Source organism: Hypanus sabinus, chromosome 13, assembly GCF_030144855.1.
Source record: "Hypanus sabinus isolate sHypSab1 chromosome 13, sHypSab1.hap1, whole genome shotgun sequence".
NCBI lineage: Eukaryota > Metazoa > Chordata > Chondrichthyes > Myliobatiformes > Dasyatidae > Hypanus > Hypanus sabinus.
In genome coordinates, this window is record NC_082718.1 from 16,161,208 (window position 1) to 16,178,780 (window position 17,573).

Below are 17,573 nucleotides of genomic sequence, written 5' to 3' on the forward strand. Positions count from 1 at the left end.
ATGGGTTAGTAAATTTGCTGATGATACAAAGGTTGGAGGTGTTCTGGATGGTGTGGAGGGCTATCAGAGGTTACAGTGGAACATTATTAGGATTCAATCAGGGCTGAGAACTGACAGATGGAGTTCAACCAAGATGAGTCTGAGATGGTTCATTTTGGTAGGTCAAATATGATGGCAGAATATAGTTTTAATGGTAAGACTCTTGGCAGAGTGGAGGATCAGAGGGATCTTTGAGTCCAAGTTTATAGGACAATGAAAGCTGCTGCGCAGGTTGACTCTGTGGTTAAGAAGGTATACGGTGCATTGGCCTTCATTAACTGTGGGATTGAGTTCAAGAGCCAAGAAGTAATACTCCAGCTTTATAGGATCCTGGTCAGCCCCCACTTGGAGTACTGTGTTCAGTTCTGGTCACCTCACTACAGAAAGGATGTAAGAACTATAGAAAGGGTGCAGTGGAGATTTACAAGTATGATCTCTGGATTGGGGAGCATGGCTTATGAGAATAGATTGAGTGAACTTGGCCTTTTCTCCTTGGAGCGATGGAGGATGAGAGGGTCCCTGATAGAGGTGTGTAAGATGAGAGGCATTGATCGTGTGGATAGTTGGAGGCTTTTTCCAGGGCTGAAATGACTAACACGAGAGGGCACAGTTTTAAGGTGCTTGGAAGTAGTTACAGAGGAGAGGTCGGGGGTAGGTTTTTCACGCAGAGAGTGGTGAGTGCGTAGAATGGGCTGGCGGCAACGCTGGTGGAGGTAGATACAATAAAGTCTTTTAAGAGACTCCTGGAAAGGTACATGGAGCTTAGAAAAATAGAAGGCTGTAGGTAACGCTAGTTAATTTCTGAGTACCTGTTCAGCACGGCATTGTGGTCTGAAGGGCCTGTAATGTGCTGCAGATTTTCTATGTTTCTATAATAATAAAAACTATGAATTACTGTAAGTGTAACCCCCGGGTCGCCTCAGGCTCGCTCAGCTCGTTCTCGTCTAGGGGGAGCAGCCTTCGGCCCCGCCAAACTGGGTAATCAGCTGGTGTGGATGCTGTGTGATGTCCCCGCCTCGCCCAAAAACAGACAGTACACCATATGCGATTAAATGAGTACAATTTCTAAAGGTTACTATAACTAAGTGATTAATAACGATACAGTATATATGAAGAGAAAATTAAAGAAAAGGCGCCAAACTTATCAAAGTCCAAACCACTTCGTGCACAGCCGTTGGAGCTCAATTACTGAAGTCTTCTGGCCACCATTCGCTCCCCTCCGAACTCCTCGACTCGTAGCTCAGGACCCTCCGAACTCCTCGACTCTCCAAACAGCTCAGGACCCTCCGAGTGGTCAACCAAGCACATCTAGCTTCATCCCCCCCCCCCCCCCCCCCATCCTCGGAGAATCTCCTGGCCTCGGACCCCCCTTTGGGGTCCGATCCTCGCCCAGCTTAGAGCATTGCGTCCTCTCTCTCGACCCCCTCGCGCCGATCTGCCCAAAAGCCCGTCAACAAAAGCTTACAGACTCAGAAGAAAGAACATTAATCCCCATTTGGTTTACAAAGGAATACCATTTTCGTTATCAGTAAATTAGCATTCCTGCTAGTTAACAAAAGGAAACCCTTTCCCAACAGTAACAAAGAAAAAAAAAGAAACCCCCTTTACACAAGTATATTTGAAAAAGAAGAGAAAATTAAATTAATGCAAAAAAAGAGAGGAAAAATACTGAGGTAGTGTTTATGGGTACATTTTGCATTCAGAAATTTGATAGTGGAGGAGATGAAACTGTTCCTGAAATGTTGAGTCTTCAGGCTTCTGTAGCAACTCCTTGATAGTAGTAATTAAAAGAGGCTATATTGCCGGCCTTTCATTGCCACTTGATCTAAACACTGGCCCCTTGCCCAGCAGCATTGTGGGAGCACCTTCACCAAAAGAATTAAATAATAATAATAATAATAATAATAATAATAATAAAAATAAAAGTACTTTATTGATCCTGAGTGGGAAATGCTTTTGTTGTAACAGCAACATTTAAAAACACACTTAACGGCATGCAGACTTTATTAATAATGTATGGAATAATAATATACACAATAATACACTAATGTACGATAATAATGTATGAAATAATAAAGCAGAGACTATTGCACTATGATGTGTGTTCTCCTTTTCTTTTTCTTTTTCAATCTTTTTATTGAATTTCATATATAAAGAGAAACATAACATAATATAAATAGGTTATAAGTGCACTAGATTTGAAGTTAAATTTATAATAGGATAACAATATCTTATTAAATATCAGCCAAAAAAAACTTACAATAAACAATCAAACCTATTTTGATTGAACATGAAAAAGAATAAAAATAGTCATCAAAAGAAAAAAAATGTAAAAATGCACGAAAAAATGTATATTAAAAAAAATAAACCTAAACTAACATGGGCAATAATACCAGTTTATATGAGTATGATAGTGTCAAAAACTCCGGAACTCCATACCAGAACAAGAATAAAAAGAGAAAAGGTCTGAAAGAGGCCAAATTAATTCATATGAAAGTGTCGAATGAACGGTCCCCAAGTTTCTTCAAATTTAATTGATGAATCGAAAATAGTACTTCTAATATTTTCTAAACTCAGACAAGAGATAGTTTGAGAAAACCACTGAAATGTGGTAGGAGGGTTTACTTCTTTCCATTTTTGTAATATAGACCTTCTGGCCATTAATGTTACAAAGGCGATCATTCATCTAATTGAAGGGGAAAGTCGACTACCATCCTCATTTGGTATACCAAAAATTGCAGTAATAAAATGAGGTTGTAAATCAATATTCCAAATTGAGGAAATGGTAGCAAATATGTCCTTCCAATAGTTATGTAAAGTGGGACATGACCAAAACATATGGGTCAATGAGGCCACATCTGAATGACATCTGTCACATTGAGGGTTAATAAGAGAATAGAATCGAGCAAGCTTATCTTTAGACATATGAGCTCTATGTACGACCTTAAATTGTATTAAAGCATGTTTAGCACATATAGAAGAAGAATTAACCATTTGTAAAATTTTTTCCCATTTTTCTGTTGATATATTATATTGAAGTTCTTTTTCCCACTCTTGTTTAATTCTACCTGATATTTCTGGTTGTATCTTCATAATCCTATTATAAATAAGAGCCACTAATCCTTTCTGAGAAGGATTCAGGGTAAAAATCATGTCTGAAAAGTCTATCAAAGTTGAATTGGGAAAGGATGGTAAAACTTTATATAAAAAATTTCTAATTTGTAAATATCTAAAAAAATTAGATTTAGGTAAATTAAATTTGTTGGAAAGTTGGTCAAAAGACATCAAACTACCTTCAAAAAAGAGATCACGAAAACATATTATACCTTTCCTTTTCCATATGCTAAAAGCTTGATCTGTTAAAGAAGGTTTAAAAAAAGAAGTTAAGTAAGATAGGGCTATCAAGAACAAAGTTTTTCAGAGTAAAAAACTTACGAAACTGAAACCAAATTCGTATTGTGTGTTTGACAATAGGATTGGATATCTGTTTATTGAGTTTAACTAAATCAACTGGAAGAGAAGAACCAAGAATGGAGAATAAAGAATATCCTTGTGCAACATTACATTCTAAATTTACCCACTGTGGGCACAATGGTGAATCCAAATCTAGTTTCCAATATATTAAGCTTCGAATGTTATTCGCCCAATAATAAAATATAAAGTTAGGTAAAGCTAAACCACCATCTTTTTTAGATTTCTGTAACTGTCTTTTACTTAACCTGGGATTTTTATTTTGCCACACAAATGAGGAAATTTTTGAATCAATGTTATCGAAGAAAGATTTAGGAATAAAAGTTGGTAAGGCTTGAAATAAATATAAAAATTTCGGTAAAATCATCATTTTAATAGCATTAATCCGACCAACTAATGATAAGGATAAAGGAGAGCATCTAGTAGTAAGTTGTTGAATTTGATGAAGCATGGGTAAAAAATTCAATCTGAATAAATCTTTATACTTCTTAGTAATTTTTATACCTAAATAAATAAAGTTATCAGTAACAACTTTAAATGGTGTCCTGTCATTCAATAAAGTTTGCTCATTTAAAGGAAATATTTTACTCTTATCCAAATTTAATTTATAACCAGAAAAACTACCAAATTGAACCAACAAGGTAGGATAGCGGGAATAGACCTATCAGGATCAGAAATATATAACAACAAGTCATCAGCATAAAGTGATAACTTGTATAACTTTTCATTACGAGTAATACCAAAAATATTAGGAGATTCACGAATAGCAATGGCTAAAGGTTCTAATGTGATATTAAATAATAAAGGACTTAAGGGACAACCTTGTCTCGTACCACGAGATAATTGAAAAAAAGAGGATCTATAATTATTTGTAAGAACAGAAGCAACAGGTTTATAATATATTTAATCCATGATATAAAATTAGAACTAAAATTAAAATTTTTCAAGGCATTAAATAAGTATGTCCATTCAACTCTATCAAAAGCTTTTTCAGCATCTAATGAGATTCTGAGGTTGTGGGTGAAGAAGTATAAATTATATTAATCAATTTTCTAACATTAAAAAAGGAATACCGATTCCTAATAAAACCAGTTTGGTCTTCTGAAATAGTCTGTGATAATACTTTTTCTAACCTAATAGCTAAAATTTTTGTAAGAATCTTAGAGTCTACATTTAATAGCGATATAGGGCGATAAGATGCACATAAAGTAGGATCTTTATCTTTTTTAAGAATTAGAGAGATAGTAGCTTCATAAAAAGACTGAGGTAATCTCTTCTTAGTAAATGCATCATTAAAGATTTCACATAACCAAGGGGAAAGCAAAGAAGAAAAAGTTTTTAAAAATTCTATAATATAACCATCAGGACCAGGAGCTTTCCCTGAATTCATTGATGAGATAGCCTCTCCTACTTCGGCCATAGAAATAGGAGCATCAAACACACTTCGATCTTCATCTGACAGTTAAAAAAATTGTTAAAAAAATTATCCATCATGGACAGATCACCATCAAATTCTGATTGATATAAAGATTTATAAAAATCTTGAAAAGTATTATTAATTTCTTTATGATCAGTAGTCAGATTACCGTCTTGTTTACGAATTTTAATAATTTGTCACCTAGTCGAAATAGCTTTTAATTGGTTAGCTAACAATTTACCAGTTCGATCACTATGAATATAAAATTGAGCCCTGGTCTTAATTAATTGATTCTCAATTGAAGAAGATAATAATAAGCTATGTTCCATTTGAAGCTCAACTCTCTTCTTATAAAGTTCTTTGGTAGGAGTAATGGAATAAATCTTATCAATTTCTTTAATTTTATCCACCAATAAAGCTATATCTAAATATCTTTGTTTTCTTTTACCAACGGAATATGAGATAATTTGTCCACGGATAAAAGCCTTGAAAGAGTCCCAAAGTATTCCTCTGTCAATCTCTTCGGTATAGTTTGTTGAAAAAAATAAGTCAATTTGTTGTTTTATGAAGGTAATAAATTCTGGATCTTGAAGCAAAGTAGCGTTGAGTCTCCAAGATCTAGTATTAATGGAAGAGTCCGAAATCTTGATAGATAACTTCAAAGGTGCATGATCCGAAATGGCAGTAGAATCATATTTACAATCAGTAACATCTGTTAATAAACGATGATCAATAAGGAAATAATCAATTCTAGAATAACTATGATATACATGTGAAAAAAATGAAAATTCTTTATCTTTAGGGTTCAAAAACCGCCATATTTCAGTAATTCCCGAATCAACCATAAAAGAATTAATAAGTAAGGCTGATCTATTCGGAAGAGTTCGAATAGGTTTAGATCTATCCATCAAAGGATTCAAACAACAATTAAAATCTCCACCCATTATCAACATATATTCATTTAGATTAGGAAGGGAAATAAATAAACGTTTAAAAAATTCAGGGCAGTCAAAGTTTGGAGCATAAATATTAACTAGAACCACTTTTCGATTAAAAAGTGAACCAGTAATCAACAAAAATCTGCCCTGTGGGTCAGAAATAATTTCATGATGTATAAACGAAATTGAGGGGTCTATAAAAATACACACCCCTAATTTTGGCGGTACAATTCGAGTGAAATTGTTGACCCTTCCAGAACCTAAAAAAGCATTGATTATCCTCCCTCCTAATATGGGTCTCCTGTGCAAAGATAATATTAGCATTCAGTCTATGGAATACTTTAAATTTTTTTTATGTTTAATCGGATGATTTAAACCATTAGTATTCCAAGAGATAAAATTAATAGATTTATCCATCATGCCAATATTGATTGTGTATATCATAAAAGGTTAAAAAGACACATAACCCATAATTCAGGAAGAAGAAAAAAAGATCCAGGAGCAACCAGAGAAAATGACACCTCAACAATATGAATAATTTAAAGTTGGCCCATAAACTAAAAGCAAAAAAATAAAAAGCAAAAGCGTGAAAAAAGATCCCAACCCCCTCCCCCAACCCCTCGAAAAAAAGCCAAGCAGCAGGCGCACAAACTAATACTAATATTATCCCCATTTCGAGATGGCAACTCCATGAAAAGAAAGAAAAGAGATTATAAAACACCCAGATTTAAGTACAGGGTTCCAAAAAAAAGAACATATATCAATCAAAATGAAAAAAAAAGTAATATAATAAAGTAAAAGATCATTAATTAAAAAGATAAACGTTAAAGTTTGAAACAGTGTAATATGCCTTTAAAAAAAAGATTCCATACTCAAATACAAAAAAAATGACGTTTCAAAAGCAAAGACTTATGGGAAGAAGAAACGACATTTTGAAAAAGCCATATTACAAAATATAAATGTAAATTCACCAATCTATTAAAAAAAGTTTAAAAAAAAGGTTATCAAAGTAGAATTAAAAAAGGATTCAATAATCACTACAATATAAAAAAAGGGTCCAAAAATCCAAAACATTCGTCCCATTCTCAAATACAAGCAAACAAATGAATGCTTACGGAAAGCAAAGTCTTATGGGAAGAAGAAACGACATCTTAAAAAAAGAAATCATTATTACAAAATATAAACATGTATATCCAATTCAGAAAAAAAATAAGAAAAAAGACATTATAGTAAAATTAAAAGAGCATCTATAAACCATGATAGTAAAAAAAACCGGGTCTACAGACCAAAGTAAAGAGCTATACCGCAGCTTCATAAGTTAAAGCCCAAAACGAAATGGCATCTTCTCTCCAAAAATTCTTCAACATAACACATAGATCAGCTTATACTGGAAGATCGATGTTCTTCAACGAATTTCTTCGCATCTTCCGGAGTATTAAAAAAGCGCTGAGTGTCGTCACTCAACATAACTCTGAGATTTGCTGGGTATCTTAAAGCTTGTTTAAATCCAATCGAATGAATCTCTGCCATCACTGGTTTAAAAGCGATTCTTGCTTTCATTACTTCAAATGAATAATCTTCAACAATACGAAACGTGTTGCTTCTGTAAGAAATCATACCTTTCTGACGAGCTAGTCGGATTAAAAGTTCTTTCTCCCGAGGATAATGGAGACGAACAATCACAGCTCGTGGCTTGTCTCTCGAGATCGAAAATCTCGAAACTCTGTGGGCACGATCAATAGTAGGTTTAGCTTTCAAAACATCAGCGCCAAAAACTTCCCATAATAAGTTAGAGAAAAATTCAGTTAAGTCACCAAATTCAGCATTTTCGGGAAGCCTGATGATTCGCAAATTCTGTCTGCGAGATCAGTTTTCAAGATCGGTGATTTTAAACTTATAATGCTCTACTGTTTTAGCAGTCGACAGTACCTTCTTCTCCAGTGTTTCGATTGTACGTATTTTTTCACAAATTAACTTATCAAGAGCTGCGAACTTTTCTTCATGTCGTTCAATATGTGCTGCCTGCGATTGTAACTTGGTATCAAACGATCTAACGGCTTCTTCGAGCCCAGACATTTTCGCAGTAAGCTTATTTTACAGACTTGTCATTTTACTTTCCAAACTTGCAAGTTTAGTATCCAGAAGATTAGAAATTGCCTCAATAGATAGAGGCTCTTTAGACGATTTCTTAGGTGCAGACATTTTAAGTTTGGAAAGATTAAATCAAGTATTATTTTAGAAAAGAAATAAATCATAAGTATTAACCCATGAAATAAAGATGAAAAGATTTGATTAAAGGGTGATTATAGTTTAAAAAATGAAGAGCGCCTAAAAGGCAGATGTTTACGTCGCCATCTTGAAACTCCGCCCCGATGTGTGTTCTCCTGTCGCACAGAGATGAACTGCTGTATATGTTTATTGCATTTGGTAGGAAAGAATTTCTGTAACGATCCTTATGACAGTGAAAGCTGTATGAGACTGTTTGGAAAGGTTCTCCACTGCTTATTCAGAAGGTTATGGAATGGGTGTCTGAGATTGTCCAAAGTGAATAGCAGTTTGTTTAGTGACCTCCCCTCCTCCACTAACTCAAGAGTCCGGATTGTAGCCAAGGACGGATCCTGCCTTCGTGAGGAGTTTATTTAGTCTTTTTGCATCACCAGCACCTATGCTGCTCCCCCAACATAAAGCAGCAAAGAAGACTGCACTCGCTACAATAGACTAGTAAAAATTCTCCAGCATTCTGTTGCATTCATTGAAGGATCTCAGCTTCCATAGGAAACAGAGTCTGCTCATCCTCTTGTAAATAGCCATGGTGTTGGTTTTCCAGTTAAGTCTGTTGTCATTCTACAGTCATTCTGTAAGGCTGCTCATTACCTTTCTTCCTTACTTGTCCTTGAATGACTGGCAATAAATGCTGGTCTTGCCATCGACAGCTAGGTCCTATAAGTGGAATTAAAAATGTTGCACTTCCAATTAACTTTGGTTACTGCACATTTAGTGACTGACACAAGGTGAAGGTTGTATGCTTCACTGATTTTGAAAGGTATTCTAAACTTGTTAAACCTAATTACATTTATACAGATTTTCAAAATTATTAAGATGCTAACAACTTTGTTATCTCTCTAGAGCCTACTGGTTCATACTTTCTGTCCAATAAAGTATTTTTTATATATCTTGTTTTGAGATTTTTGGTCTTTGGAGATGATGCTTGTATTTAGTTTGTTACTTCCTCCCCCCACACCCCATCCAGACAAGCTCCTTTGAGACTTTTTATGTTCAAGTTCAAATGTATTGTTATTCAGCCATAGACATGTATAGAGAAAAATGAAATGAAATACTGTGCCACTGGGGCAACATTTCCTCTTTTTTTTTTACAATGATGCAGACCAACTATTGCTCTGAGCAGGAAAACTGCACGGCACTTTCAGTGATTACTTTTGTAATTTGTATCTATGAATATTGAGAAAGAAAGCTGATAAATAACATTTTGATTTTATTTATTAATTTCACATTTCGTAAACTTTTTCTCATCTGTCTTTATTACAAATTCATTGTCCGTAAGCTGTCCAGATTAACTTTGTATCCAGATAAAAGATGCATTATAATCCTCATTAGATCATCCAAATGTTCCAGTTCTAGTTGGTTTATGAATTTACATTAGATTGAATTCATATGACTGAATCCATATTCACAGTCAGCACTAGAAGCTTCAAATGTTCCAACAAAGTGAACAAGAATTGACAGTTACTCACATTTTGTTTCTATACTCCAAAACAAAAACTAATTAAAAGGAAAACAAGGGAGCTGAGAGATGTGTTTTAGTTCATTCTTACTTCAAGTGAGGCACGCACGTATCACGTGGTTGCGTGATGCATGCTATTTACATATTTGTCCAGATAACCTGCAATGCATTATGTGAACAACAGCCAATGTTTAATTTAACAATACAATATACGTACAATATTACTGAAATATCACTGAAATATTAAATACACAACACTCTAAAACAGCCTCTTTTCCAAATTCAAAATTAGTGGCGTTTGCAGCAGCAACATGGTCAAAAGCTTGCTATTCTCCTAACTCATTGTCAGGAAATCCATTATCTAGTGATTACACAGGACTGAAGAATGGTCTCAGCCCGAAACATTGACTGTTTATTCATTTCCATATGTACTGCCTGACTTGCTGAGTTCTTCCAACATTTTATGTGTGTTGCTTTGAATTACCAGCATTTGCAAACTTTCTCGTGTTTATGATTTGAAGCAGCAGTTTATTTGATAGCTTAAAGAATGTTCCTATTAGGAACAATGTAGGTCTTGTTTTGTTGTCAAAACCACATTTTTAAAGTCTTTTTGGACAATTTCACAGTGCTCTGCAATAATGAAATTAAATATGACATCAACTTTTGAGGTTAATGTGTTACTTTTTATATGATGCAGACAAATGTAAATATAGCAACAAATCAAAACAGTAAAAGAGTGATATTACATAGGTAGTGTATTCTTTATGTATCTTTTTCATGTGTAAGGGTTTAAAGTTCCTTTGGTATTTAAGTTTTATTGAAATTAAGAACATAAACTGGCATTGATTTTTGCAATGTATCTGATTCTAATGAGAGTATAGCAGGGTTATAGATATAAAACTAACAGCTATTTCAAACAGTTTTACCTCTAATTGTATTGCATTTGATCTTCTATTTGTTTATGGATGTTTAGATTATTTTGTGAACTTAATACCCTAAGAATTTATGAAGTAAGTTTTTATATTAGAAGAATAATATATATGCAATTTTCCAAGTATAAATTAGTATGTGACTAAATAAATTATATTTTCAATATGTTTAAGTATAACAGGTCGTATTCTGTTTGTTTTTATGTTCTCAGGTACGAGAAAGTGATCCCAGTGATCCAAATAAGGACATGGTGGTGCAATTAATTGATGATTTCAAACTTTCTGGCATGAATGGAATACGTATCCTTTTGTGATTTACATTCTCTGGTTCAAAATATCATAGCATCCTTGTAAAGGTGCTTCAGAAATCTTTTGAGTTAAATATAGCATTACTATATTTGTATATTCTGTTAAATTGCCTTGTATAAACTTGCCTTAAACGTTCTGTTATAATCAAAACAGAACATTAGATAGAATATTTTGAATTGTGTACCATCCTCTCACAAAAAGCCTTTGTCTATGGCTATTGATGGTACATTTGAAGGGTCAATTATAAAATTCTTTTATAGTTTTAAAAAGAAATGTACAGTAAAGAAACACCCTTCAGCCCACAGTGTTTATCTCATCCTGCATGCCCAACTATAGTACTTCCACATGGCTGCATTAGTTCCATTTTCCTTCATATATTTCTCATTCAAATATTGGTCCAGATGATTCTTGAACATTAATATTGTTCATGCTTCCCACCCATCCTCTGCAGCTCAATGCAGATACCAACTGGTCTTTGTATGAAAAAACTACCGCTTGAAATTTTCTCTCTCCTGAAGTCTATGCTTTAGATAATTCTGCCATGGGAAATCTTCACTGGCTGTCTACATTATGTATACCTCTTATAATAGTATATTCCTATTTGGTGTCATCTCTCACCTCCTTCACTCAAGGGAAACAGGCCCTGCCTATCCAATCTCTCTTGATAACTCAAGACCTCCAATCCAGGCAATATCTTGTGAACCTGCACCTTCTCTAGTGTAATCTCATTTTTCCTGCCATGTGGCCTAGCCAACATTTTATACAATTGTAACGTGATGTTTCAATTCTTTTACTCAGTACCTTGACTGATGAAGACAAGTATCTTATCTACCTGTGTTGCCACCTTGGGGGAACTACGTACTTCATCAACAGTCTGCAAAGACTCGCATTTAGTGTGTATGATGTCCCCTGGTTTAACTTCCCAAAATACATCACTTAACACTTATCAGAATTAAATTCCATCTGCCCTTCCCTTGCCCAATATTCTAGTTGATCGACATCTTTTTGTGACCACAGACAATCTTCACTATCTACTGCTGGTGATGCCATCTGTATTTGCTTTTAGATTATTAATATGTATATCAAGGAATAAAGGACCTAGCACAGATCCCTGTGACACATCATTGGTTATAGGCCTACAACATACAAAACAACCCTCTTACCTTGAATCCCATGTGTTTTAACCTTCTGGATCAGCCTACTGTGTGGAACCTTATCAAAGACCTTGCCAAGATCCATGTAGATAGTGTCTACTGCCCTGCCTCATGACTGCAATTAGTTACCTCTTCAAAAAAAAGCTCAGTGGGATTTTGAGGCATGATTTCCCCCACACAAAGCCATGCTGACTGACCCATTCAGTCCTTGCCTTTTCAATGTAAATAAGTTCTGTCCCTCAATCCTTTACAATGATTTCCCCACCATTAATATAAGGCTCCCTTGGTTTATCTCTGTTGCTCTTCTTAATTAAAGGGCACAGCATTAGTTATCCTTCAGTCTCCCAGTACCTCACCTACAGCTGACAAAGATAGAGAATTCTCTGCCAAGGTAGAAGCAGTCTCCTGCATTGTTTCACACAACATCCTAGAGCATACCAGATTGGGCCTTAGGGATTTATCCACCTTTATGCCTTTCAAAACAACCAACACCTCCTCCTTTATGATGTTATATGTTCCAGGTTATCAATGTTCCCTCTCCGCAACTTGATAACTTCAGTTGCCTTCACCACACTAATTACAGACAAGAAATATTCTGCAATACCCATGTTACCATACATAGATTACCACACTGATCTTTAATGAGAATTACTCTCATCCCAGCTACTATTTTACCTTTAGTATATTTATAGAATCTTTTAGGATTCTTCTTTATCTTATCTGTGAGGAGTACCTTATGGGCCATTTTGCCCTTCTAATTCCCCTCTTAATGTATTTCTACATCCCTTGCGCTCCTCCAGTTGATTTCAGCTGCCTATACCTGACATATGTTTTCTTTTTCCTGATCAAACTCTTCATATTCTTCATCAGTCATGGTTACTTAATCTTGCAGGCCTTGCCCTTCACTTGAAAAAGAACAAACTGGCCCTGTCTCTTCCTGTCTTATTTTTCAAACCCACCCACTTGGTAGAAGTCCCTTTACTTGCACACTCAGAAAATATGTGAATTCCTCTCTGATGCTATTGAAATTTGCCTTCCCCAATTTATGATGTGAATTTGAGACGTCCTTTTTTCCTAACTGTCTTGATACTGATAGAATTATGGTCATTGGTCCCAAAGAGTTTTACCTGCTAATGGATCACCCTCTTGGTAAGCTTCATTTTCTAAGATGAGATTGAGTGTAACTCATTCTCTGTTGAGACTATATATATAGTTTCACAAAACATCTGGATGCACTTTAGCTATCTCATCTAAACTTTTAGTGATCCCAGTCAGTATCAGGGAAGTTTAAATCACTGCCGAGTACAAACTACTATTCCTACAATTGTCTTTAATTTTCATATATATTTGCCGCTCAAATTCCTGCTATCTATGTAGGGGGTGGTGGCAACCCCATATTACCTTGCTGAGTATTCCCCCAAGGATATTAGATTGTATTCTGGTTATTTTGGATATTTCAACGTCCTTAAATATTATGTATGTTATATATGAGAACCCTTTTTTTTCTGGCGTCTCTAGAGATGCAACTTGTTAGTCCCTTGCTATAGCTACCTATACCTGATCTAACGGCCACTGGACTCAGTGGTGAGAAAACCACCTTTTTCAAACTCCGTACATCCAGGATCAGTATGACTTGGGTCCCACCAAAACTGGGAAGTTGGGACGTCTCAACCACCCAAACCCCAGTCTGTGTGATCACTGTGTAAATACTGCCCCCATGCAATTAGCTGTCGGCAAGAAATAACAGATCATACACTGCATAAGGAAGGTATACTTACAAATGTCTGCTTTGTCAAACAGTTAGTAGGAAAAAAAATATAAAAAGTGCCCATAACAGTTAACTCAGTCCAAATGCGCACATAAGTTGGAGCTCATCTTGAAATTTTCGTTAAATTGCACGCTGGACCCATGGTCTGCATGAAAGCAGCACCACCTTCGAAATACTGCTCTCGAATTCACCTCAAACAAATGGACTCCCCCTTGTGAGTATTGGACCTTCCTGCTTGAAGCCACTTATCTGCACTAAGCACCTTGTGCGACAGGGATGGCATCCTCAGCCATCTTCCTTCCTATCCTCTTCCAGCTCCCGCCAAAAGGACCCCACATTAGTGTTCTTTAGAATCTGCTCCCAATTCCATCATCCTGATTGGCTGACACAACATTCCAAAATTGAACAACGTAGCCCCTTATCATTAGTTTAAACCCAAACATGCTAAAAGCAGAACAGACTGCTCTTAAGGAACTGTTAAAATGAAATACCTACAGCTTAAAAATCTTAACCAGGGCACACATATACATTAAATTAAACAAGCCAAAAGCTACGCTGTAGTTTAAACAGCAGCACACCACTGTTTCTTCACAAATGGTTGCATTTCACTGTTCTGCCACTGTGCAGTTATTTATGCAGATGTACTGCCTTCATGTAATGCTTTGGATGACTGCATTTTCCATATCTTCATTTCATTGTAACATTCAAGATGATCGTTGAAACTTTCAAATTCTTTGTTCTTAATTTGTCAAGTATTGAAATAATTTCATTTTCAGTCCCGGCCATTTGTGGCATCTCTGAGCCTGAATGCTTGAAACTACCGTGAGCGAAACAGTTCTGAATTGTCATGCTGCTTATTTCTTGCCAACTATCAGTGACAAAAATCACTGCTTTTTTAAACACAAGCACATTTAACTGACACTATTTAAATTGTTTGCTCTGAGCATGGTGTGTAGTGTTTTAACAGCCACACAAGTGCATGTGACTGACACTAGTTAGAAATTGTTTGGCAACAGTCTTCTTGCCCCAATTAAATGACTTCGAATCCTGGCTATATTCTCAACATGTTTTTGTTCTTTAAGAGTGGTCCCAAGTAAGCAGCTGCCCCAATTAACTGATGGCCCACTTAACTGGAATCCATGGTGTTGGAAATATTTAGAAGACTATGGTTTTGAGTTTGTGCTAATGTATGGAATGTATTTGGAAGTGGGGATAATTGTAGAGTTATCAAATGGTACAATATTTTTGAGACTTAAGTTTAATACACAAGTGTATTTAATTTAAAAAAATATTCATGTGTCACACCATAAAGAGAGTTAAAATTATTAAATAAGTGGGGATGTACAGTTCAGACAGAAATGTAGTATCCAGTCTGTGTTTGCTTTGCTTATTTGTCTGAATATAATAGACCTTCATGTTACTGAGGGGTTGCATTCCAAGAAAACTGTACTGTGATTTTATTTTTTTTGTAACTTCAATCCTTTTTCCCCAATCAAACTCATGATCCAACTGGGAATGTGTTCCTGCAGGAAGTCTTTCTTTCAATAGTAAAACTCCCAAGGGTACCCGTGTTTTGGCAAGGGAATTTTGATTGAATTGTAGGGAGAAGAGAAAGGACTGTTTTAATTAGCCAAAAATGGATTTTAATTTGGCTGTAATTTGATCAAATATTAGTAGAAAAGATTGCCTTGTAAACTTTCAAAGCAAATCCTGTAAATGCCATCCCACTGTAAACCAGCAACCTACAATTATTGTTCCTGGTTAATTAGTTAATAATCAACCTTCTGCTATCTACCACCAAGCAATCGTCATGTACCTATCTATACTGATCCTATTTAAGAGCATTCAGACCGAACCTTTTATGCCTTTGCATTTCAAATGCTCTTCTAAATACTACTTTAATGTTGTGAGAGTACCATTTCCACCAACCTTGTAGTGTTTTTCATATTTCAACTATCTTCTGAGTGAAAAAAAACTCCCAAGTACGCCATGTCTCACAGCCCTTACCAAAATCCTATGGCCTCTGGTTATAGACATCTCTGCAGACAAGTTTTTTTTTTAATGTTTTTAGTCTGTATATGTCTTTCCTTATTTTATGTACCTCAGTCAGACTCCCCTTCTCTGTTTCAGTCCAGCCAGCTTCTACACATTCCTGAAGCATTCTATCCCAAAATATCCTGGTGCTTCCTATTGTACCCTATCCAGTGATCAGAACTGAACAGAGTGTATGCAGTGTGGCCTAATTGATGTATAAAAGTTATATAATGATCTTGTTGTATTCAAAGCCCTGGCTAATAAAGGGAAATATTCCTTGTGTCATATTAACTATTGTAACTAGTAGGACTGCTGCCTTCTGGAATACTTGAACATATATCCCAGGCCCCTCTTTTCTACTATTCATTATGTATATCGATGCTTAGTAGAACTACCAAAATGAATCACCTCACACTTTTGCATGATTAAATTCCATCTGCCATTTTCCTCCCTATCCTATCAAGTCATAAATATAATTTTGAAGATGATGATAATCCTAACAGTTAACAGCACCAATTTGTGTATCATTTCAGAACAGTAATTATACTGTTAACCTTCAAATCCAGATTACTGAAGTATACACAAAGGGGTCTCTGCACTGATTTCTTATAGCACTACTAGTCACAGGCTTCAGGTCACAAAAGGCAATCCTTATCCATTATCCTCAGCTTCCAATCAAGAGCCAATTTCAGATCTAGTTTGCCAAATTGGTTTGATCCCATAGGCTTTAACTTTTTGGACCAGTGTCCCATGTGGGCCTTGTCAAAGGCCTTACTGGAGTTCATGTAGACTACAACTCCATTATCCTCACTACACACTTAGTTATCTCCCTTAAAAAGTCAATGAAATTAATCAGGTAGGATCCTTCTCATAATAAAGTCACATTAACTATGCTTGATTCATTCCTACTACTCCAAATACAGCTTAATCTTGATCCTCAGAATTATCACAATTTATTTCTGCTGCCCTTCTTGAATAGAATTCCACATTTATTGACCTCTTGACACCTCACCTGTATCTACAAAATATAGAAATCTGAGAAATTGTAGTTTTTACAGATTTGTTACAGGTATAAACTTTTTACAGGTAATATCTTACCTTGCCTCCAATAGCAGCCTTGCAGACATCTCATAATAAAGGGTAATTGCCTATTTAGAAGTCTTTTCAAGCATATTACAGAGAGATGGAAAAGACTTGTTCATTAAGTGATTTGAGATAAGAATTTTAAATTAAAAATCTTGATGGATTGAGTGCCAGTGCAGATACAGTGCCTATCAAAAGTATTCATCTCCCTTGGAAGTCTTCATGTTTTATTGTTTTATAACATTGAATTTAATTTGGTTTTTTTTAACACTGATCAACAGAAAAAGACACTTCCGTGTCAAAGTGAAATCAGATCTCCACAAAGTGATCTAAATTAATTACAAATATAAAACACAAAATAATTGTTTGCTTAAGTATTCTCCCCCTTCAAGTCAGTATTTAGTAGATGCACCTTTGGCAACAATTAGAGCCTTGAGTCTGCATGGATAGGTCTCTACCAGTTTTGCACATCTGGACACTGCAGTTTCTCCCCCATTCTTTGTTACAAAACTGCTCAAGCTCTGTCAGATTGCGGGGAGATCGTGAGGGAACAGCCATAAATTCTCAGTTGAATTGAGGTCTGGACTCTGACTTGGCTGCTCTAGGAAATTAACTTTGTTGTTTTTAAGCCATTTCTGTGTAGCTTTGGCTTTATGCTTGGGGTCATTGTCTTGCTGCAAAACAAATTT

At 35.5% G+C, this 17,573-nt stretch overlaps 1 protein-coding gene across 5 annotated transcripts in view; it reads left to right on the plus strand.

The window, feature by feature from the left end:
- The window catches only part of LOC132403659 (SRSF protein kinase 2-like), a 227,168-nt gene that overhangs the window by 117,069 nt on the left and 92,526 nt on the right, over nucleotides 1-17,573 (plus strand). For all 5 annotated transcript variants that reach the window (XM_059987182.1, XM_059987180.1, XM_059987181.1 and 2 more), the window contains one exon: nucleotides 10,749-10,836. In XM_059987182.1, the coding sequence (XP_059843165.1) occupies nucleotides 10,749-10,836 (88 nt within the window). The remainder of the gene's footprint in view (nucleotides 1-10,748; nucleotides 10,837-17,573) is intronic.